Source organism: Abrus precatorius, unplaced genomic scaffold (assembly GCF_003935025.1).
Source record: "Abrus precatorius isolate BTA unplaced genomic scaffold, Abrus_2018 Scaffold7, whole genome shotgun sequence".
NCBI classification, from domain to species: Eukaryota; Viridiplantae; Streptophyta; class Magnoliopsida; order Fabales; family Fabaceae; genus Abrus; species Abrus precatorius.
Genome location: NW_020874417.1, coordinates 7,303,908 through 7,327,242, shown reverse-complemented (window position 1 = coordinate 7,327,242; position 23,335 = coordinate 7,303,908). Strand labels below are relative to the sequence as shown.

The following is a 23,335-nucleotide window of genomic DNA, read 5'->3' as shown; positions in this document are numbered from 1 at the left end:
TAAATTTTAATATATGTAAGTGCTGTTTCACCTTATTCCACAAAGCATGCTGAAATAGCTTACGCATTTTGTGGTGGTTGCCGCAAAACACACGATTGATCTGAATAAAGTACCGAACACGAATCATCCGATTTACAACGGATTTCTCACGACTTCTATTTTCTTTTTACTTCTGTTTTAGTTACTTAGTTCAATAATAGCTATCAATGAAACGAAATGATCGATGAATATAGATAGCATTAGTGAATTCCATAATATGCAGTTTGGATATTTTTCTTACAAATTAGAAATAATTTATCATTTTAATTTTAGAAAATATAAATAAGAGAATTATTCATTTTTTATATTAATTTTTTTCTTATGAGAAATTTTTCAGAAGTTTATCGAAATATAATTTTTATATTAAAATATATATCTAACTATAAAAAAAAGATTAATTTTAAGGTTATTCAAATAATCACTAATAATATAGCTGGTTGAAAAATCATTCTAAAATACATGTCACATGTTATAAAATTTAGTAATTAACATACTAGTAAACATTAAAATTAAATATATTTTTAAGATGCATCAAATAAATTCAATTGACTTTTTTTTTTCTCACAAACTAAATTAATTTGATTAATTTACTTATTAAGCAGAAATTTTATAGTTTGTTGTGCTTAAATGTTAAGTTGCATAAGGGATGCTTGGGAGAGAGAGTGTTTAAAGATAACAATTGTGTGATGAATTTTTATAAAAGAAAAAGGCCATTGATAATATTCACCAAATTAAAATAATTTTGATAAAAAAATTCAAGTTTATTGATTTAGGGTTGGAAAATAAAATAAAAATTTACAATGCTTAATATAGTTTCAAATCGTAATTATAGAGCATGATCAATTCAACTCAAGAATTCTACTTTGTGCCAAGCCTACTGGTAACACACAATAAAATTAATACTCCTTCCCAATAATAGCTCATTGATCTATCACTACGAACAGTACTAATTTTTTTATAGAATTTTCTAGTGAATTATTTTTACAAGAATTTCTTGCATTTTTTTTCTTACAATACGAGTTTGAAAATATTTATTATTTTTTATAAATTTAAATTTATAAGGAAATATGTAAACAATTTTTTTTTGAATTTTCTTTCAAATATAAATCAATAAGAAAAAATTTCTTTCTTGCAATTTTTTAGGCAATAAAACTATAGGAAAGGTATTTAAAAAATCTATAAAAATTATAATTTTTTGAAAGATTATTTATGGCTCAAAATAGTAAGAATTTTATGATGAAAAGTTTGTAGTCAAAATTGTAAAAAACTTGCAAGAAATTTATTTATTTTTATAACTTTTCTATGGATGAAATTGGAAAAGGATTTTAAATCTTGCATATAATTTCTTTTATCATCACATTTGCCTGAAAAGTTTGTGGAAAAATTGATAAACAATGATAATATTTCATGTGAATTTTTTTATGGATAAAAATAGTAAAAAAAGTTATTACTTGCATTGCTATATAAAGTAGATGCACGGAGAATCACTTTTTAAAATACAAATAACTGAAAATTTAAAATTTGATAAATCTTCTCTTATAAATTTTTTTGTTATAAACCAAAATTATTTATTGTTATGTTTAAACTTCACTTTTTACATTTGAAATTTAAATTTTTTTAAAACCTTTTATTACAAACTAAAATCAATTCTTTGTTTTATTTCTTGTTAAAACTCAAATTTGTATATTTTGTTAACCAAACTCAAATGAACAAAATACTAATAAATAGAAAAAGAGATCAAAGTAATAGAAAATTTCATATTAATAGAGAGAGAAAAAAAAAGAATTGAGAAAAAAGTGTGAGAAAGATACTTGAAGTTATGGAAAAGACAAACTTTATTAATATAGAAAAGACGAATAAGAGGAATAAAAAGAAGAAGAGATTTGTGAAACAGCTATGAGTTTAACAACACTTTCCTTAAGTGCATTTATAGGTTTAGGGTTTAGAGTTTAGGAATAAAATCTCATATTTGGATTCAAAATTATGTGGTTCTCACAAATCTATAATGCTCTCCTCAAATAACTTTAAAGAACGATTAATACACAACTGTTCTCCAAAAGTATTACCAGATAAGTAGTGCACAATTAGTTAGTCAACTTATACAGCTTGAATGTTACACTTATCGCTCTTATATTAGTTTTCTCTTAACAAATTCTGTCACAGGGTGCCTGACCTCTGATAAATATGTGAGACAACACGTCATTGTTAATCAAGAAATAAAATCATAATACATTATTCTTCTTCTATTCTTTCTTAATTTTCTTTGTTGCTTATCTTTCATCACTCTTAGAGCTCTAGTTCTTATCTTCTTGCTTTCATTGTCTCCTTCATACTTTCATCAAACAAATGAAGAACTAGAGCTATTTGAATTTTTCTACAAATCCATCTGATCCCTATTATCTTCACCCAAGTGAGAACCCTTCCTTGGTGCTTGCAAATAATTCAAGTCCAGAAGGCATCACCAAAAACATTCCTCAAGTAATTTTGTCCAAAACTGATATTGATATTTTTCCAACACTAGCCCTTCTTTCTCCTACACCCGCCACAAAGGTGTATCATGACTACTCATTTGGTACCAAATTTTGCACTTACTATTATTGCAGAAACATTCCATCGCCCACATATCTGACAATCTAGCAGAATAAGATATAAACGAAGTTACCTTGAGGACTATTATTGTAGCCTTACTATAGTTAGCTCTATTACATCATCCTCAAGTGCTATTCCTTACCCTTTTTCATCTGTAGTTTCTAATAATAATTGTTCCTCTGCCTATAAACATTTTTGTTTATTTATCTCTTCTATTACTGAACCAACAAGCTATCATCAAGCCTCCAAATTGGACTGTTGACAGAGGGCTATGTAGGCTAAATTACAAGCTCTTGAGCAAAATCACACCTGATCCATAATGGATCTCCTTCTTGGCAAAATTTTTATTAGTTGTATATGAGTTTGTAAAATGAAGAGACATGCAAATAGTAATGTTAAGAGGTATAAAACCCGTCTAATTGCCAAGGTTACACATAACTGGAAGGTTACTTTGATACATTTTCTCCTAGTCCATAGTGGATCTCTTTCTTGGCAAAATTCCCATTGGTTGTAAATGGGCTTATAAAATCAAGAGACATGCAAATGGTAGTGTTGAGAGACATAAAACTCGTCTAGTTGCTAAGCGTTACACATAACTAGAAGGTGTTGATTACTTTGATACATTTTCTGTGGCAAAGTTAACTATAGTTCAGATTCTAGTGGCCTTAGCTGCTATTAAAGGATGGTACTTGGAGCAGTTAGATGTCAATAATGCCTTCTTACATGGATATCTCTATGAAGAAATGTACATGGTTCTCCCCTTGTTCTTCCTTGCCCTGATCCTTCCAAAGTATGCAAGTTAATCTTAATGATTGTTTCCAATCTTAATTTAATTGTTTAAACTTAAAGGATGTGAAATTAAATAACACATGGATTAAATATAAAATTAATTAAAAAGAAATAAAAAATAACACAACCTTTGATAATAAACTAATCGAGAATAACTTAGTACATATGATTTCACCTTTACACTTTTTTATGTTCATTTTTAAATTAATTCTAATTTTAGTTTTCTTATGATTATCAACCACTTATACTAAATCTATTAATACCCAATGATCATGCAATGTTAACACTTTTTTCTAAACTATTACCCTCAATAGTCATGTAAGGTAAAAAGAAGAGAAAATATGAAGAGTATATGAGTTGTTAATCTAATAACAATTAAAAGAGAAGAACTAAGCTTAATCCATCTCATCTTTTGTCTCATTTTACCTTATATATCCATTAACTATATGTGGTATGATCACCTACAATATAATTAATTATGGTATATTTAAGAGTTGTCAATTTCAACATACAAATATAGCGCAATAGGATAAATATTAATTAAGAATAGAAACATGAAATTATTATAAATCATAAAAATCTCATAAAGTTATGCAAACTAAAACTAGACATAATATAAAAGAAAACTAAAACAATAGTAAACAAGTCTATAGTTATTCAAAAAGTAAATGCAAACTAGAGGAGTCTACGATAGAGAAGAGATGAAGAAAGTTCTTGATCCCAAGATGTGTTTCCAAAGCTCCAATAGTTGTTAGCGACTGGCCAATACCAAGATTGAAGATGTAAAGATGTAAGAGATGTGAAAAGGTGTGAAAAGAGATATGAAAAAGATAATAAGTTGTTGCCCCTAAGGTTCCTTTAATAGAGTTTCAAAATCTATTATTTCCTTATAGTTAGACTTCTTGCAGGTAAGCACAGCCGTGCAAGACTATAAATACATTTGTGCATGTAGCTTGAAGCATATTTGTACTAGCTGTTAAGGTGTGGGCGTGTTGGCTCTTGTGAAGTCCTATTTTTCATCTAATTTGGACCTAAAATGCACAAAAAAAAATTCAATTATGTCTTTTAATGTTAAACTGCACAATTAATATATAAATTAGAGTAAAACTCACATAAAATAATAACTATACATAAATATATAGGCTATAAAAGCATGTCAAAATACAAACTTATCAAATACCTTAAATTAACACTAGCTAAGGGGTTATTTTTCCAAAGTTCTTATGCTTTTAAACTTTTAGCATTTGCAAATTCTGAAGGCATGTTGTTTAGACACCAAGAAATTCATTATTGTTTATTGTGTCTTTATTATGTCTTCTCTTATATCTTGAAAATTCAAGAAGCAAAGCACAATTTCTAGATCTTTTTTTGAAGCTAAGTATCAGGCTCTAATGAGTCTCAGCTGTGAAATCTAGTGGATCCATTATCTTTTGGTAGATTTACAAATCTCTCTTTAGCACCCTGTTGTGTTGTATTTTGTGATAATAAATATGCAATTTACTTGGCTCATAATCTAACTTTTCATGAGAGAATCAAACATATCGAAATAGATTGCCATATCATTAGGGAGAAGGTTAAATTTGGTCTCATTCACTTGATATCAATCAAGTTCTTTCTAAGTTGAACTTGTTTGACATCCATGCCCCAACTTGTGTGTGTGTGAGGAGGGGGGCAAGAAAGGAGAGGATATTAATGGATAAATAGTATATAATTAGTTAATCACCTTATATAGCTAGAATGTTACATCTATCTTTATTAGATTATTTTTCTCTTAACAGATTTTATTAAAGGTGCGTGACCTTTAATAAATAAATATGTGAGATAACACGTTATTATTAATAAAAAACTGAAATTATAATACATTATTTTTTTCTATTCTTTCTTAATTTTTTTATGCATATCTTTCATCACTTTTAGAGTATCAAAGAAAAGGTAACTTTTGAAAGCAATTAGTATATAATTATTTTGTAAAAATATTTTTAAGAAACAATTGTGTTATTTTATCGTGAAAGTGTCCATTTTAATTAAGAGATCTAAAATGATGTAATAAAAAAATAATTCAAAATACTTACTTAATTATTTTTAAATATGGTCTTGACTTCAAGATTTGTGTAGGAAAATTAACTTCAATATACGGTAAAATATTTTAGTTTTAAGACAAAATTGCTTTCATGTATAATACTTTTAATCCCCTAAAAAACCAAACTAGGGAGAAAGGGTGCTGATTTAGGTAACAAACGTGCAAAGGTCTTGCCAAAACTTAAAAAAGAGTTAAATTACTTTCCAAAATCAATTGTTTCATCATCAAGGAACTAATCTTGTCATACCCACTTTTTTTTAATAACAATAATATATGCTAAATAATTCTAATAAATACAAGTACGACTAATTGTCAATATCGTATCTTTTCTCATTCTTAGCTGGTTGTTGAACCTATTTTTGTTTGTTTGCTATCATTTTATTTGAGCAACAATTAATAAATCTTATGTTTCTCTATATTTTTCTTTAGTTTTCATTTCCAAATGAACAAATCAACCTACCTTAACTACACGCCAAAATTGTTATTTTGTAATAATTTTCTTATGGGATTGTTCTCATCAGAGTTTTGATTGGTACCAAACAATAAATAACATGTTTGGATATAAAGGTCGATTTCTTCATATTTTTGTTTCACAATAAACAAGATGAAAAACACAGCAAGAAATTACAGAAGTAAAAGTTTTAACCTTTATCTAATCAATGTTGCTTTGATTAACGGCATAATCATGGAATAACAAGAAGATCAATTGTGTTAATTGCAGAGAAAACATCGAATGTACGAAGTTCACATTTTAATTTCTTCACATGCCCAATCTCACTACTTATTTGGAGCAAATGCTATGCATGGCTTGAATCGAGTATGGTGATGCCAGTGTGAAAATAATGGCACATCTTGAATGTTGGTAATAAGAGAGTGAATCGAGAAATAGCTGTGTAATTCAGAAATTGTGTTTTTACCATACTTAATCAATAAGGTGATATATATAGTAATGCTATTTATACACAATCAGAAGAGTAAATAACTATTGAAGGTTCCTATTACGATCAACTAATAACAGAAAAACTGATACAACTGGAACATGTCACGGAATTGTAAATATCACTTCCTAACACATTCGGATCTATATTTGAACAAGAAAGCAACACAGACCTGGTTCTCAATTTCGTTTGCTTTTATTTGGTCTACTTGAAATCATAGGAATGGTATTAATTTTAGACATGAGAGTTTTGAGAAAAAAACACTTATGGACTTAATTAAAATAAGATTTTGGAGTTGGATAAAAGTAAAAGTAGATGGATGCTCCTTTTCCTATATGGTTGGTTCAATAACCCCTTAATATGTTTGTCAATGTGAAATTTCATGATCTAGATGGGTTGGAACTTGGAACACCCCTTGTGCTCCCTTTTAAGATTGTGTGTTGATAAAAAAATATGCTTTCATCAATGGCACAACAATAATAGGCTAAAAGATATTCATGGGGAAGCGTGGCCAATGTTCACTAAAGCATGTAGATAAAAGATCATCATAGCATCATTTATTCACATATCTAATATTTTTCATTACCAAACACAACAAATATATTTTTTCACGTTTCTTTAATCCTTTTAACATTTATATGAGTAGAAATCATAAGTGCTAGTAATCAATGTTTCACTTATACTTTACAGATAGTTAGATTATTTGTATAGAATAATTTTTTTAAAAACTTTCTATTAGAATATTTATCCTATTTAAGGCACGGAAAAGGTGAAAAATGCAAGTGTTTCTCTTAACAAAGATTCCAAACATCTAATTGTTAAAATGCATGGATTTTTTTAAACAAAATTATATAATAAATGCAAGTGTTCTAAGTGTTTCTCACTAATGAATAATTTTTATCAGTTTGTTCACAAATTCATTCTCTCACTTTCACGACACTACTATTTTTATGGACATAGTCGCAAATTTTTCACAATTTGTTTTCACTCATGCCCCAAATAATATTTTGCTATTATTACGGTCGAAAACTTACTTGATAAGTAACTACCTGGCCACTCATACATTCCTTATTAATTAAGGACCTTCCCAAGTATTTGTTTTAAGCATGTCTTTTTCATATCATCTCTATCTCCTAGTCCTACGTATTTATTTTGCATGAGTGGATAACATATAATTACAATATTTTAATATATCTTAAAAAAGTATTAATAACAACATTTCAAGTAATAATTTGGATCAAACTTAACAAATCTCTTACAGATCTTATATCTCTCTTACATTTCTCTCTTATTCACCGCATCCATTTAATTTTCACGTGTTGTAATATTTAATTACCCGACGTAGATACAAAAACATCTATTATCAATTTTTACTAACTAAACACCAAATTAAATAATATATAACTAAGAATTATGAGTTTAAATATTTAATATTTTTTAAACAAACAAGCTATTTAAATATGTTTTATCAAGAATTTTTTAATAATAATAAGAAAACTAAAATTAAGTTGAATGACGAATAATTATTTAAAAATAAAAACAAAGAGAAAGGTTGTTTGTTATGGCGAGGTGGCGTGCGAATAGGATCACTGCTTCACCGTTGTAAGGAAGAATAATTCTAAATCTTAATGGTGTCCTATAAATTATCTTGATTACTAAATAAAAAAAAAATTAATTAAGAACTTAAGAGCATCGGCGAGACAGACAAAGCCAAAATATTTTTATTTTCGAAAACTCAAAAATAAAAATAAAAAAGGTTGTCAGAAATAAATAAAATTTACAAGTAAATAATTAAATAACCAAAAACAGAGCACAATACGAGGAACGAAAATAAATCCTGCGATTTCGAAGAACGCAGAAGAAGAAGACAACAAAGCCTTGATGGTCAGCACCCATACCAAAAACCAGCACTTTTTTCTTCAATCTCCGTAACTGTGCTTGATTTCCGCAACTTCAGGAGCTCCTGGTGCGAAATTTTTATCGGTTATTGTTACATTTGCATTTTTAATCTTTTTTTTTTTTTTTTTTTGCTTTATTTTTTATTGTGCACCCACCCAGATGTTCTAGTTTGCATTGTTTGTGATGCAGACACACTTAGGGGTTGGTATTCAAAAATGGGTATCTGATTATTTATTAAATTTAAAAAATTGGCTTTGTTTTTTCCTCTGTTGGTAATGCTTTTAGATGCTTGTTTTTGGTTTTTGTCTTCATTTTTCGTTTCTGGTTTTTATTGCATTGTGTTGGTATATATTGTCATGGGTTGCTTGGTGCTGTTGGTGAATATGCAGTGTCACATTGTTTGTGATGAATTGTTAAATTTGAAGATTTGTTGTGGCTTCTTATTGCTTTTATTGAGTTGGATAAAGGTAGTGTTTTTGGCAAAGCCAAACCAGAACTATGTTGCTTGATTCTGAATTGTTGTTTTCTTTTTGTAACGGTCTCTTTCATGTTGATTGGTTTGATATATATAGCATAAGATGGGGAGAGAAGGGAAAGGGTGGTCTCTGGCTTAAATTGGTTGCTTATAAAAATGAAAGCACAGGTTCAATGAGATGCTGGGTTGTGAAATTGCCAGGCGAAGAAGGACAACTAAAATGTTTTTGGTTAGGAATGAGTTTCTGAATATTGTTGACTTGGGTGGGTTTTTCTTTTGTGGGGGGGGGGGGGGGGAATTCTAGGATGACATTGTTTGTTCACTTTGATGAAATTTTGTTTGACCTGTGTTATTTCTTCTCTTTTCTGTCCTTTGAAGTAGTTTGAAACTTTGAATAGCAATTTTAACAATTTTGTGGTGATTTAGTAGTTGAAATGGCATACCATATGTTATGAAACAGTTGTTATTCTTATTACTTAAGAAGCTGATAGAAATCCAACCAACTTACCTAAAGACCCTTTTCTAGGAATTGGGGGTACAATGACTATTTTGTTTGATACATGCAAAACTCAATCTTTTTGTTTGATATTTTATACTGATTTACTTTTCAAATTTACATAAAATGTGAAAATTTCCATTTAATGAGTGATTTATCCTTGTCTTGGTAGTGAGAGGTTCACATTAAAAATAACATTTTGGGGAACTACGTTGAAGTTGGTTTCATGAAAAATTTCCTTTTTTGAAATTCATGCATTTCAGAGAGTGCTGTTGTGAACCAGAAACACTTGAAGCAGTCAAATTTGAACTTAGTGTAATATTGCATGTAAATGTATTTTGGTGTGTTATACCACCTTTAAATTAGCCAAGGCAATAAGGTCATTCTACTAACTGGAAAGAAATCTTACTATTACTTGCTAGTGTTTTTATTCTTCAAATATTTTCCACTCAAAAGAATTTAAAAATATGAATATAGTACATTTTCTGTGTAAGTTTTAACGTGTTGACCTCTTTGCTGTTTTACAGTCAACAGATATATCATGCTATGGGAAATTATTGAAACAGAACTCTGAGCCCTAGTCATTGAGAAAGAAACACTATACATCTGGATTTGCAATGGCTCCTGGAGGAAGTTCTTTCAAAGAAGCTCTTGAAACTCCCCTGATGTTTTCCAATTATGATACCGCTAAGGCAAAATCTGAGGTCAATGGAAATAAAACATTCACAAAATCTAGGATCGGGTTGAGTGGGAAGAGTGGAATTAATTCAAAGAATGCTGTCTGTGACTTACTTGAGTGCACTGTTTGCAAGAATATGATGTATCCCCCAATTCATCAGGTGCAATACTTGCATGGTCATTTCAAATTGAAATCCAGCTTTTGTTGTTTCTTCTTCTTCTTCTTGTTTAATATCAGTATGTGCGTGCATGTTTGAAAAGCTCATTTTTCTTATTTCATGATGCAAACTTGAAATGGATATAGGGAACTGTTAATCTTTATTTCCATTTTCCCTACAGGTTAATATAATACTTTGTTTACTTATTCCTCTGCTGCAAAGTCTGAACCATTAGTTCAATGCTGATGCATATTAGACTTCAATTTAATACACTAATAAATTGCTGAACTATATGGAAATAGCTTAGTTATTGATCTTAAATGAGAGTATGGAAAGAGCATGAGAACAAATTTAATGGCTTCAATCCTTGGAATTCCATAAAGTTATTGTCCTTCAACTGTTCAGTTTATTTGTAAAGTGGATTTATATGGTAGGTTTTTTTACCTTTAAGAAATTTGTTGCAACCTCCTATTCATTTTTTCTGCTACATAAATGAATAGGAGGTTGCAACCTCGTATAAAAACTTTATTTTACAAGTTGTCTGCCTCTTTCTATTGTGATTTCATTATGATATGCACATCCTGCAAAAGCAAGGTCAGCAATGAAATGCGTGGATTTTGAGCCTACAATTATATCTGTTGATAGAGCTCCCATGTGGAATTGGATGACTTATGCTAAGGAGAGTGATTTTTAACAGAAACCTACTCACAAATGGGGTAGAAAGGAACAGTTAAAGAAATTAAAAATGATTATTGTTTTGAGTTTAAGTGTTGCTAGTTGCATAGATGACTAATATTGTCATTACAGCATCACTAAGTTTCTTTCTAATCATTCCTCTAAACTTAAATGTTTTTCTTGACGACTCATTATGTGTTTCAGTGCCCAAATGGCCACACGTTATGTTCAAATTGTAAGGCTGCAGTGCGTAACAGTTGTCCAACATGTAGCCACGATCTTGGAAATATAAGGTGTTTGGCTCTGGAGAAAGTGGCCGAATCCTTGGAGCTTCCTTGCAGATATCAAAATCTAGGTTGTCATGATATATTTCCATACTACACTAAACCTAAGCATGAGAAAAATTGTCGATTTCGTCCATACCATTGCCCCTATGCTGGATCAGAGTGCTGTGTAACGGGTGATGTTCCAACACTTATTGTGCATCTCAAGGATGATCACAAGGTTGACATGCATGACGGATGCACCTTCAACCATCGATATGTCAAAACAAATCCACATGAAGTTGAAAATGCCACATGGATGCTAACCGTAAGTCATTTTATGAATTGCAAGAGCCAATTTGTTTTGATTATTTGATTTACTATTTCTTGTAGGTTGGCATTTTTATTATTATTTTTTTGCATTTATTCTGAGTAAATAATTTGCATCTCTAAATTGTTTGTCATATTTTTTATACCTAAATTTTTGTTGTTATGCTCACATTTCCATGCTTGATTCCATTTGAAAAATGAAAAATAGAATGCAGTGTACTCTTAAATTTTCTAGTGGAATAGTCTTATTTTCTGCTAAGCTGCCACAAACTATTGCTTCATGGGTCACATGCTGATAATTAATTTAGGGTGTGCTTGGGTAAATAACAAGTGTTAATTTAATAAATTCTTGTTACTACTTGAGGGTTTAGGTTATACATTTGACAACGAAACTTATTAGAATTAGTTAAAAAAAAAACTTAATTTTGATGAAATATGTAAAATAACTTACTAAAATATTACGTCTGGTTCTTTTTTGTAAAAGATAACTAACCAATTCATCAAGATCAATAAAAAGTAATTATACTCATAAATTCATATTGTATTCTAGAAATATTCATAATATTAAATGGTCAAATTAGTGGCTTATATATTGAATGAACCAATATATTCACTCAAATAATGAGTGAGCACCTTGTTCACACAAACTTTACAATAAATAAGGATATAAAACACTTAGCTATTAATGCATCTCAAAATAGTGTCTGTTTCTTATAAAATAGACTGAAAGTAGTAAGTCAAAAAGAGTTTATGAGAATCATAAACTCTCCAGAAGTTCTTCAAACGCTCCCGGTCAAAATGATTTCAATTGTACCATGGAATTTTTCTGCCTAGAATGTTGTCAAAACATTTCTCCAAGCTAACATGCAAGTTCACGACATGTAATCATTCCAATCTATACCTAACATATATTAAATTCCACCAATTACTTAGCAGGTTTTCAGGTGTTTTGGGAGGCATTTCTGCTTGCACTTTGAGGCGTTTCTGCTAGGCACAGCTCCAGTTTTCATGGCGTTCTTACGGTTTTTGGGCAACGAGGAGGAGGCAAAGAAGTTCAGATACAGCTTGGAGGTTGGTGCAAATAGCCGAAAACTTACATGGCAAGGAATTCCAAGGAGCATTCGTGACAGTCATAGTAAAGTTCGTGACAGTCAAGATGGACTTATCATTCAGAGGAACCTTGCTCTTTATTTTTCTGGTGGCGACAGACAACAGTTGAAGTTGAGGATCACTGGTCGTATTTGGAAAGAAGATTGACAAAATGTATATATGTTAGGGATCTCAAACTCACTGTACAGACCCACCAACTATGCCATTTTCACATTTTGGTCTCAAGCTTTTATTGTATCCATTGCTTATTGCTTGTCCCTCGCACTCCAAGACTTGAGAGTTAGTTACATTTCAGCTGGTCTTAAGTTCTCTTTCCTTTTCTTCTATAATAATCCTAAGAAGAAGAACCAACAACAATTAAGAAGGTTTAAATATATTTTTAGTTTTTACGATTTTGTAAATTTTTTTTTTTGGGTGTTTTTATCCCTAAAAGTTTTAAAATTTAACATTTTTTTGTCTCTTTCATTGATTTGATGTGATCTCATTGATATGACACAAATTTGATACATGATAATTTCTTATTTAGTTACATTTGATATAGTTATATGTATAATCTTTAAATTTTCTAAATTTGACATTTTTAATCTTCAATTGATTATTAAATAATGATACAAATGTAACTAATTTAGAAATTATCATGTGTCATATCAATTTTACTATAATTGAAACTAAGAGATGTATAGTTTCACATATTTTAGCTTATGATATAGTATGATGGTAATTATGGAGATATTTATCCATTGAATGAGTCTAAGAATGTGTGTCTATATATATAATATAATTCAAAATTAAAAAGTTTTAAACAATTATTTTTGAATATTTTTAATTAAGTTACATTATGTTTTAGATTTGTTTTTTTTATTATCTTTAATATTATTATTATGATCCATGTTTCATTAATTTGTTAAACAATTATAATATAAAATAGGAGATTATATATAAGTTAACCAAAATACGAATAATAAGTTGGGGTAAAATACAAGTTTGTTTGTTTTTAATTTTTTGTAAACTTCAGGTACGAGATAAACATTATAATACCCTAGACAAACCTTATTTATTCTTATTCCAATTATTTATTGCGGACAAATTTTATAAGTATTCATTGAGTTTGAGTTCAATTCATTCTCGATGGAAATAAATAAACATGAACATTTAACTTCAGAGTAAATTGCACTCCTTCTCCTTGAGAAATACTTATTTTACACTGCCCTTTATCTACTTGTCTACATTACACTCTCCTTCATTAATATGTTAATATATGTGTACAATTTAGTCGTTAATAAACCTTTTAGAGTTAATTGTTTTTTCTTTTTTCTTTTTGTATGACCCCCAACATTAAACACAGCTAAGTTTGAATAAAACTTTGAGGAATTTGAAAATGAAATAGTTTTCAAGTGAAATTTCAAAGTCAATCATCTGAGTGTTCTCCAAACATTTTGTCAGTCATTAACGTTTGAAAATCGATAAGAAAACTATTAAAAGTAATTGTTGGTGATCTAAGAAGTTAAAACGAAAAGATAAAATACTTTTTCAGATGTTTGTTTTATAGGTATTCACACCCACCATTAACAAAGTCATTTATATTAAAATATATTAAAGTGTAAAATATATTGATCTCTTAAGAAATAAGAGTATAATTTTTTAAATAAGAAGATGAGATAATGTAATTTAAGTATCTCTTGAAAAAAGAATGTGTTTTGCTATTAATTTTAACATACTGACTGTATAAGAAAAAAAAATAGTAATCGCATGACACCAAAATTGGCAAGCAAGGAGACGTTGTGGAAAAGGGTATAAGGGTGTTTCTATAATAAATTTTGTTATTTAAGCATTTAAAATTTGATATTATATGTAATATTATATACATTTATCTATATTTTTTCTTTTTCCTTTTTTTAATTTTCATTGTATGGATGCATTCAAAAATATTTTTCCAACACTAAGACCCAATATTTTCATTGTATGTACACAAAACATTTTCATTTTATACCATCTCTCTGTCTTCATTCTTCGCCTACAAATTTTTCAAAAACAAATTGATGAACTCACTCAACTAGAACATATTTTATAGTTTAAAATACACCTACTATGCATAAAGTATTTATTACTTTTCGAAAAGAAAAAGAAAGAAACAGTAGAATAAAAACGTTGACCTACCTAAGAGAAAGGAAAGATAATTATAAATATAATTTTTTTTCTTAATTTTGACATATCTTGGCCGGTGGACTTTGACCTACAAAAGAAAAAGGGACGTAAAATAGGTATGGTACATGCAAGTGCACCTGTCACCATTTGACGTGCAGTATGATGAGAAATACCAAATGATATGATTGAAAAATAAAATAGTAAAGAGCAAAGTACGTGCATCGTGGTGGCACGTACACGACCCTCGGAATGTTAATTAAGGTTGGGACAACACTCGGTTTATGTTATGGTTTTTCTCTGTTAAGAACCGAATTTCCCGGGAAACACACCAACATGTGCCTTTTGTCCCAAACGGTGCTTCATTTGATTAGGAAGGAGTTAGAAGAAAAACGACCAATTATGTGTTCTTCTTCTTCCTCCTCCTCCTCCTCTTTGTTCCGTAAATTTTTGTACATATTTTTCTCTTTATAATCCTTCATCATCGTTCATATATTGTCTCCTTGAGATTTCTGGCTTGTTTAGGAGCAGGTCAGAGGTAATTGTACATTTCGATCGACCCTTTTAATGTTTTCTGCTAAGTTGCTTGTGTGATGTCAACAATGCCAAACCAAATTCGTAACCATGCAATTTCTCCATCTTTTTTTTGAATTGTTTGTAATTGGAAAGCATGTTTTCGTCATTTAGGACTTTTTAATCCATGGTTTTTATCAGAACATAAACAGGGAACTTAATTCTCAATAAGTTGAAAGAATGGAGGAACAGATTGAGGGGCTACATCTGTAATCCTTGCACAAACATTTTTATTTTCATTGTTTATTGTCTATTTTACCATTTTCAAATGCAAAATGAGGGTGGCTTGAATTTTTGAATTTCAAAGACCAGTTTTGTTCTTTTAATCGTGTCAATAAGCTATTTGGTATAAAAGTAAATAATTTGAGCCATGCAAAACTTTCAGGTCTTCATTGGATATCGTTTATTCTGAATGGCTTATTGAGACAACTGCTTCTACTAGAAAATTTTGAACTATGTTGTGCTGCGGAGGTGCAGAAGAGGATATTAGTGGTCCACCTGCAAACCAATACAGTGCATCACCTCAAGGGGGTAATACATACGGTGGTGGTGGAGGTACCATACTCATCTTTCACCCTAGTGCATGATTGGTAACTAATTGCTTATTTTTCAAAAGCTTTCCTGAAATGTGTCAAAAACAAATAATTGTTTCTTTAAAATAAGTTTAACTAAATGTTGCTTAGAATTTCTTTTGAAGAGTTCACAAACAACTTATATATATAATTTATAATTCTTATAAGTTTTTTTATTCTAATAAAATTTCTAGTATAATTTATCAAAATAAGTTATTTTTAACTGATTAAGATAAATTTTATTATTAAAGTTATGGTATAAGTGATGTAAAAATAATTTATTGAATAGACGCTTGATTTTCCATCACTTCTTGCTTCCTTTTCTTCCTTTTATAGTTGATCACAACATGTTTCTACTTTCTGCTGCTCTTGCTCTACCTAGCAGAATAAATTTATGCTTGCTACTGTGATTGGAAAGGGTCAAAAGTGCCACGTTACCCTGTATCAGAAACAGGACCTTGTGCGAAGAATGGAAATAAGGAGAATATCTAAGTTCTAGGAAAATCAATCTACCTGAAAAGAGTCAAATTTAACATATAACAGTTCCTAAACCATAAAAATCTCCCTAAAATACCACTCGAACACAAATTAGTAATGGGTTACTATGTAATTTAAAATTTGATCATTTCATTCCTCTCATCCATGTCATAAGAATGTAGGACAAAATGATAAATTATTTGGCACAATTTACATAGTATTATAATATATCCTAATTGTGGAATTAGTATTCATCTAGATGGAACAGTCACATAATGTTTGTTGTTTGCACATGTTCATAAACCTCTGGTGAAGTACGTTATGAGTGAAACAATTGACATTAACCTTTGAATACAGGCGGAGACAGAGGAGAGCCAAGGGGCAATGGTGTGAAGAGTGGTGCTCCACAAAAAATATTACCAATTGAAATACCAGCAATTTCATTGGATGAATTAAATCGGTTAACAGACAACTTTGGTACAAATGCCTTAATTGGAGAAGGTTCCTATGGAAGGGTTTTCCGTGCTAAGTTGAGCGATGGCATGGATGCTGCAATTAAGAAGCTTGATACTAGTTCTTCACCAGAACCTGACTCTGATTTTGCAGCACAGGTAGTTTATTATTATTATTATGAAAAATGTTAATATCAAGTCTTATGATTATAAGCAACAATAACTACAAGTAATAAGTTTTTATAAGAAAAATATTTATTATATTTTTACTCTGCATTAGAATTCAAAGAAGGAGATGCAAGAATATCAATTTTTAATACATCTTTTTCACCTTTGATTTCTTAAGGTCCCAAGGGCATGGGTTAGCATTTAGCTTATTATTAATATTTTGAGATTTTAGATTCATTTAGGCAATGTTAATTTAGCGAGATTGTCTCAGTTTGAATGATGTCTTTGTTGATCATGCAGTTATCAGTTGTTTCAAGACTGAAGCATGATAATTTTGTGGAGTTGATGGGATATTGTCTGGAGGCAAATAACAGAATTTTGGTTTATCAATATGCAAGTCTGGGTTCTTTGCATGACATATTACATGGTAGGCCTAACAATTAATACTAATGAAATTTTATATTAAGGAAATACTTTTTGTTCTTTAATTAAACACTACGCTTTTGATGTTTCAGGAAGGAAAGGAGTGCAAGGGGCTGAACCTGGTCCAGTTTTAAACTGGAACCAGAGAGTAAAAATTGCATTTGGTGCAGCAAAAGGGCTTGAATATCTTCATGAGAAGGTTCAGCCTTCTATAGTTCATCGCGATGTTAGATCCAGCAATGTCTTACTCTTCAATGACTATGATGCCAAGATTGCAGATTTCAACTTGACAAATCAGTCTTCTGACACTGCAGCTAGGCTACATTCAACAAGAGTCTTGGGAACATTTGGTTACCATGCTCCAGAGTATGCTTCAGCTCTCTACCTTAGCCTTAGTTTGGGCATCCACTTGTGTTCAATCATGTATGCTTAATGCTTTCTTTGAGAATAGGAGGATTTTTTGATATATAATTACACAACTATACATAGCCATGTTTTACTCCTATTAGAATTTGAGTTTTTGATCCGATAGTGTGAAAGAGGGTTCACTTAAACTTGAGTGATCTGTTTATTTAAAAAGTCTTGATTATCCTTTAATTTATTGTTAATCCACCAACATAAAACTTTTATTATTTAACAAATCCCATAAAGAATATTACAAATTTTTTATGTAGACAGCAAAGAATGAGTAGAAAACACGCCTTCAGCAGAAGATTCAAGCCACTTTACCAATCTTTTGTTTCCTATCTCAAGTGAACAACATATTGTGTCAAAAAATAAGTTGATGTTTTTCAAAATTGATTTACTTTCATCTTCAGGTATGCCATGACTGGTCAGATAACCCAGAAAAGCGATGTTTATAGTTTTGGAGTTGTGCTTTTGGAACTCCTGACAGGAAGAAAGCCAGTGGACCATACAATGCCTAAAGGGCAACAAAGTCTTGTGACATGGGTATGTTTGGATCATCAGCATAAAGTCTTGGTTTGAATGAATCTACCCCAAATTTAATTTTTCTATGGCCTTGGTTTTTGTTTTCATTGTTGTCCACATATTTTCTAATGCGATTCCTACTACAGGCAACTCCAAGACTGAGTGAGGACAAAGTGAAACAATGTGTGGATCCTAAGCTAAACAATGAGTACCCGCCAAAGGCAATTGCTAAGGTTAGCTCCTGTGTTCTTTCTCTTAACTTGATCAATATTTCATTGATAACGGGAGAATTTGAAAGAGCTTATTTGAGAATATATAATAGCCCATTTGAATTCACATTTAAACTTATATCTCAGTATAAGTTTGACAACGTATTTCCAAATACACGCCAAGTGATTTATGACTTTTTAATAAGTATTTTTTAAGCTTGTTTTTATAAGTTTCAAGAAGAAATCTATCAAAATAAGTTTCTTCAACTTAAAAGCTTCACAATTAAGCTTATAAATAAGATTCTATTTTAAAAGGATTTGTTAAATAAATATTTAATTAAGGTGGGTTTGTGTGGTGATGTAGTTAGCAGCGGTTGCAGCACTTTGTGTTCAGTATGAAGCTGACTTCAGGCCCAACATGACGATTGTTGTCAAAGCTCTACAGCCACTTCTCAATTCAAAACCAGCTGGCCCTGACTCTAATGCTTGACATTTGGACCATGCCTAATTAAGTATGGCTAATCAGATTTTTGTGTAATTTGTTCAACAAAGAAGCTATTCTTAATCTTGTTTTCATTGCTCTAGAGATCGATTATTAAGCTAAGCTAATGTTGATTTAGTCTTCTTGATCTCTCGTGCAGTTGAAAACATATGTATTGTGTGTATAATGATTGAAAAAGACCATAATTTTGTCTATAAGAATCAAAGGTAAAAAGAAGGAAAATTCAAAATCCTTTACACATTAGACAAAATATTCAGAATTCATTTTATGTTCTTTTAGTTTTACATCATCATCATTATTATTAGTAGTAGTACTCCTTGAAATTGATATTGTTTACTTTTGGATCCATGAAAGATTCGTTTTATTACACAATTTGGTCCTAAAATATTTATAACTGGCTTACATTTTTTGGTCCTTTAATAAACTAATTGGTATTGACTAAAAAAAGAACTAATTGATTTGCTGATATATACTGTTTATTTTCTGAATATGTTAATTTTACTTATATTTTAATCCAATTTTTGTTGGAATTTTGTGAAAGAATGACTAAAGTGTGAGCAAATTAACATATTTGAAAACTATGTTGTACAAATAAAAACTTTCAGGAAATAAAGGTAAAAGAATGTCATTTTTGGAGACTAAATTGTATATATTTACTTTTATTATTATTGTTGTTATGATTTTATTTTATTTTCACACTCTTTTACATTTTCCCCCTTCTCTCTGTTTTTGTTTTTCTCTTTTTTCATCCATTTTACACCCCTTTAACAGATGTATTATTATTATTAACTATCTCAAACCAAGTGTGAGGTGTGAATAATCAAGGTTTGATTGATTGATAGAAAATTATCTCTTAATTTTTTTTATTTGGGTCTATGATAATTGATAAATCGTTATCGTTTAGAAAACAGGAGTCCCACACACACTTCACATTGATCTTGATGTTTGAGTCACGACTTTGAGCTTTTAGTGATAATTAAATAAGGTATTCGTTTTGTTTAACAGACAATCCGATAAGATTTGAAATGTTGATAAAAAAAATAAATCGTAGCACCATGATGTCACGTTGTGTAAATATTTACATGAGTAGATGATTTGTCAAGTACATGTATGCTTATTTCACCGTTTAAAATATCATTATCCCTTTGCTAAATGTTTTTATCTTTTTAAAATGAATGCAAAATTTTTATTTTTGATGCAAGCAGATTTAGTAATCACATTCACGTTAAATAAATAGCTCTTAAAATTAATTAGTATTATGTGAAATGGGTATTACACTTATACGTGAAACAACACTGCTAGTTAGTACGAAAAAATTTGGCACAAATAAGAGAGGCGTTATCACCCTTGTTACATTTGTATAAGGTTTTGCGTTTGTTTCCTTTGCAAAATTAATAATAACTCTAATACAAAAATATTGAATTATCCTGATTTTTTTCTTAAAGTTAACAATTATATTTCTTTTTTAGTGATGAAATGCCCTACACTTTAATAATATTAGATATAATTAAATAGTGGAATTATAAGTTTAGTTTCTTTGCTTTATTTTAATTTGTATATATAAAAAAGTATGCATTAGCTCAAAAAAATTATAAATTCGTTCTCCAAGTTTAGGGTAAAAAAAATAAAGGATGTTGAATATGTTTCTCTAAATTATTTTTCGTAAATTAATAAATGAGTTATTTTTCAAAAATAAAAAAAAATTAAATGAAAAATAGTTGAATCAAAGAAAAGAGCACACTTTAAAAGAAGTAAAAATACTCAACAATTTATACCAGTTGTTAAGGATTTGGCTATACCAAGTTTTCAATGTAATATAAAAGGTTGTATCTAAAGGGAATGTGAACATTTAAGCAATTTCAGCTATCCAATTTAAAATCAACAAATTCCTAAATATTCACAAATATGCATCATATTTTGGATTTTTGATATTTTAGTTCATAAAAGATAAGTACAAATGCAAATAAAAGCAAATTAAACTACTATTAAAAGATTAGGAATTAGACTTCATTTATCATCCTCTTCATATTTTAGTTCTAACACACATTAACAATTACTAAAATTTTATGATGCACTCTCATTATATTCACTGGTTAGATTCCTCTCACTAGAGATTTTAAGATATATTTATTGAGTGATAATTCTTTATCTAATCACCAAATAATCTAGTATTATTAGCAAGAGTTATATCGCATATAATAGATTAAAATATATTCCTAGAGTCCCAACCTATTGTATGTATTTACCCCAACTGGGTTGTAAGGTAGTTTTCCAACTCACCTCAGATTCTTGGATCATGAATCATTTCGCGTAAGGTAGAAATAAATATTACAATCAAAATAAACACACTCAACTCATGAAAAATGAACAAACATATATTAAAAATACCAAAACATTCAGAGTATGAAGATTACATTCAATTCCTAAAGTTCTAGCCATTCATGACATATATTACAATAAGAAAATGTAAGGAAAAGAGATTGAAATTAGTTTTCCAAATGGTTCTTGATCACTTTCCCAAGCTCTTCCACTACTTTGCAATGCCAAATTTGGTCACTGTGTACTAGGGCTTTAAAGCCCGCTCTGACTTTCCTCTTTTCAAGCTGAATCTTTTATCTTTGTAGGGCAATAAGTGATTTTTCACTTACGCGAGTCAATTCTCGCTCAAGTGAAAAATAACCCAAGAGCAAAGTATGCTGTAGGATTTCTTGCTCAGGCACCATTTCTCGCCCAGATTCTCACTTAATCAAAAATCAACCAGAGAGCAAAGTTTGTTGTATAATTTCTTTCTCAGATTCTCGCTCAAGCAGCCAGATTCTCGAATGGGCGAGGGCATTCTTGCTCAAGCGAGAAAACTAGCAAAAAATATAATATGAATTTTTCATTTTGTAACTCAAGCGAGGTAATTTTTGCTTGAGCGAGACTTGAAAATCTGGGCGACTTTAGCAAATCTGCCTCATTTTAAAAAATCATAAAAAATAGAAAATAACTTTAAATCTAGCAAATTATATATGCATTTTGAAGCACTGGATGTGTAAAGTCCAATGCAATTGGAATTAGTCAAAAATAATATTTATATAAAAATTTATGGCCAAAAGAGTTGACAGAGGTCAAATTATTTTTATTAATGAGAAATGATAAAAACATTTAAAATAAGGCATATGAAGAGTTTTTTGAAGACACAATAAAGCTTTGAATGTGAACACCTCATGAAGCCTTTCCCCTTAAGAAAATTTACACAAGAAAAGTAAATCAAACATCTTCTATTATTTGACAAAATTAAGGTTAAAATTGTTGAATTTAAATGACATGAACTTAAATGTATTAAAATATAAATTGCATAGAATTTAAGTGCAAACTATGTGAAAAGGAAGAAAATAAGTGTCAAAATATATACTAACAAATACTAAAAAATATGACATTTATCACTAGTTCAACTCAAAATAATAAGGCTACATCAGTCATCTTGTTCAATAATATTTTTAATATTCTATTGAAATTACAAAATTTATTAGTATACTTAAGTATTATTGCACACAAAGAATTTCAAAGTACTTTTATTCAAGTAAAAATACTATTATAAATATTACTTAAGTCTTTTTACGCTTTCTATGTACTTAAAAATACTAAATTTTTTACATGAAAGATAAAGAAGACTTTGAATATTTACTAATATGAAGTTAATATATGTTTGTCTCTTCTTTTTTGCGTGGATATGTGTCTGTGTTATGTAGCCTAAAGATGATAATTTATATTAAACACATCACATTATTTTTTTTTTAAAGCTTTCTAATACATATAGGTCATTTGCTGTGCCAAAAGTATTTTTTATTCTTTCCTCTTTTGTATTTTTCCATTTTGGTGCAAAGTGTGAGGAATAAATGAAAAGACAATTCTATCACATCTAAATAATTATGATTTTGCTTTCCGTGATGAAGACTTTATATAGCCCAAAACATCACAATGAGAACAGAGAGGTCAATATTTCTTTTGCTGCTTAGATTAAAAATGTTCAATAAATGATGGATTGGAAGACTTTACTGCAAAGGTCAAATGATAAAACAAAATAAAAGTATTACTATTTTTTTTTTATGTTTTTCCTCTTTGTATAACAATATTAAAAACCTTGATAAGAGGAATGAATTTCATTAAATGCAATTGACCCAAAATTGAGAAGAAAAAAACTTCATTTAAAACCATTAAAAATGATATAACATGCTTAGTCTATAAATATTCAAGAAAATTTCTTAATTCTCTACATGTACAAACTTCGCATGGGCAAGCACAATTTTGCTTGTAAAAAAGCTTATCCTATTTTTTTTTAGCTTTGTATAATGTTGATTTATTGAATCACTGTCTTAAGTGAGC

The 23,335-nt window shown here is 29.5% G+C and overlaps 2 protein-coding genes across 4 annotated transcripts; both read left to right on the top strand.

Annotated features, from left to right (window-relative positions):
• The first annotated feature begins 8,232 nt into the window (after positions 1–8,232).
• Positions 8,233–12,907, top strand: LOC113870909 (E3 ubiquitin-protein ligase SINAT2-like). Its single transcript, XM_027507455.1, has 4 exons — positions 8,233–8,401; positions 9,833–10,144; positions 11,021–11,407; positions 12,346–12,907. Exons 2-4 carry the CDS (start codon positions 9,923–9,925, stop codon positions 12,664–12,666), a joined length of 930 nt encoding a protein of 309 aa, XP_027363256.1. The 5' UTR covers positions 8,233–8,401; positions 9,833–9,922; the 3' UTR covers positions 12,667–12,907.
• Positions 12,908–15,689: 2,782 nt separating this feature from the next.
• Positions 15,690–18,955, top strand: LOC113870908 (probable protein kinase At2g41970). Of its 3 annotated transcripts, none has more exons than XM_027507454.1 (7): positions 15,690–15,777; positions 16,641–16,894; positions 17,204–17,330; positions 17,419–17,692; positions 18,145–18,277; positions 18,403–18,489; positions 18,830–18,955. In XM_027507454.1, exons 1-7 carry the CDS (start codon positions 15,690–15,692, stop codon positions 18,953–18,955), a joined length of 1,089 nt encoding a protein of 362 aa, XP_027363255.1. The 3 variants fall into 3 exon arrangements, with proteins under 3 accessions (XP_027363255.1, XP_027363253.1, XP_027363252.1); XM_027507452.1 differs by having other exon boundaries at positions 15,690–15,783; XM_027507451.1 differs by having other exon boundaries at positions 15,690–15,789.
• Positions 18,956–23,335: the final 4,380 nt, after the last annotated feature.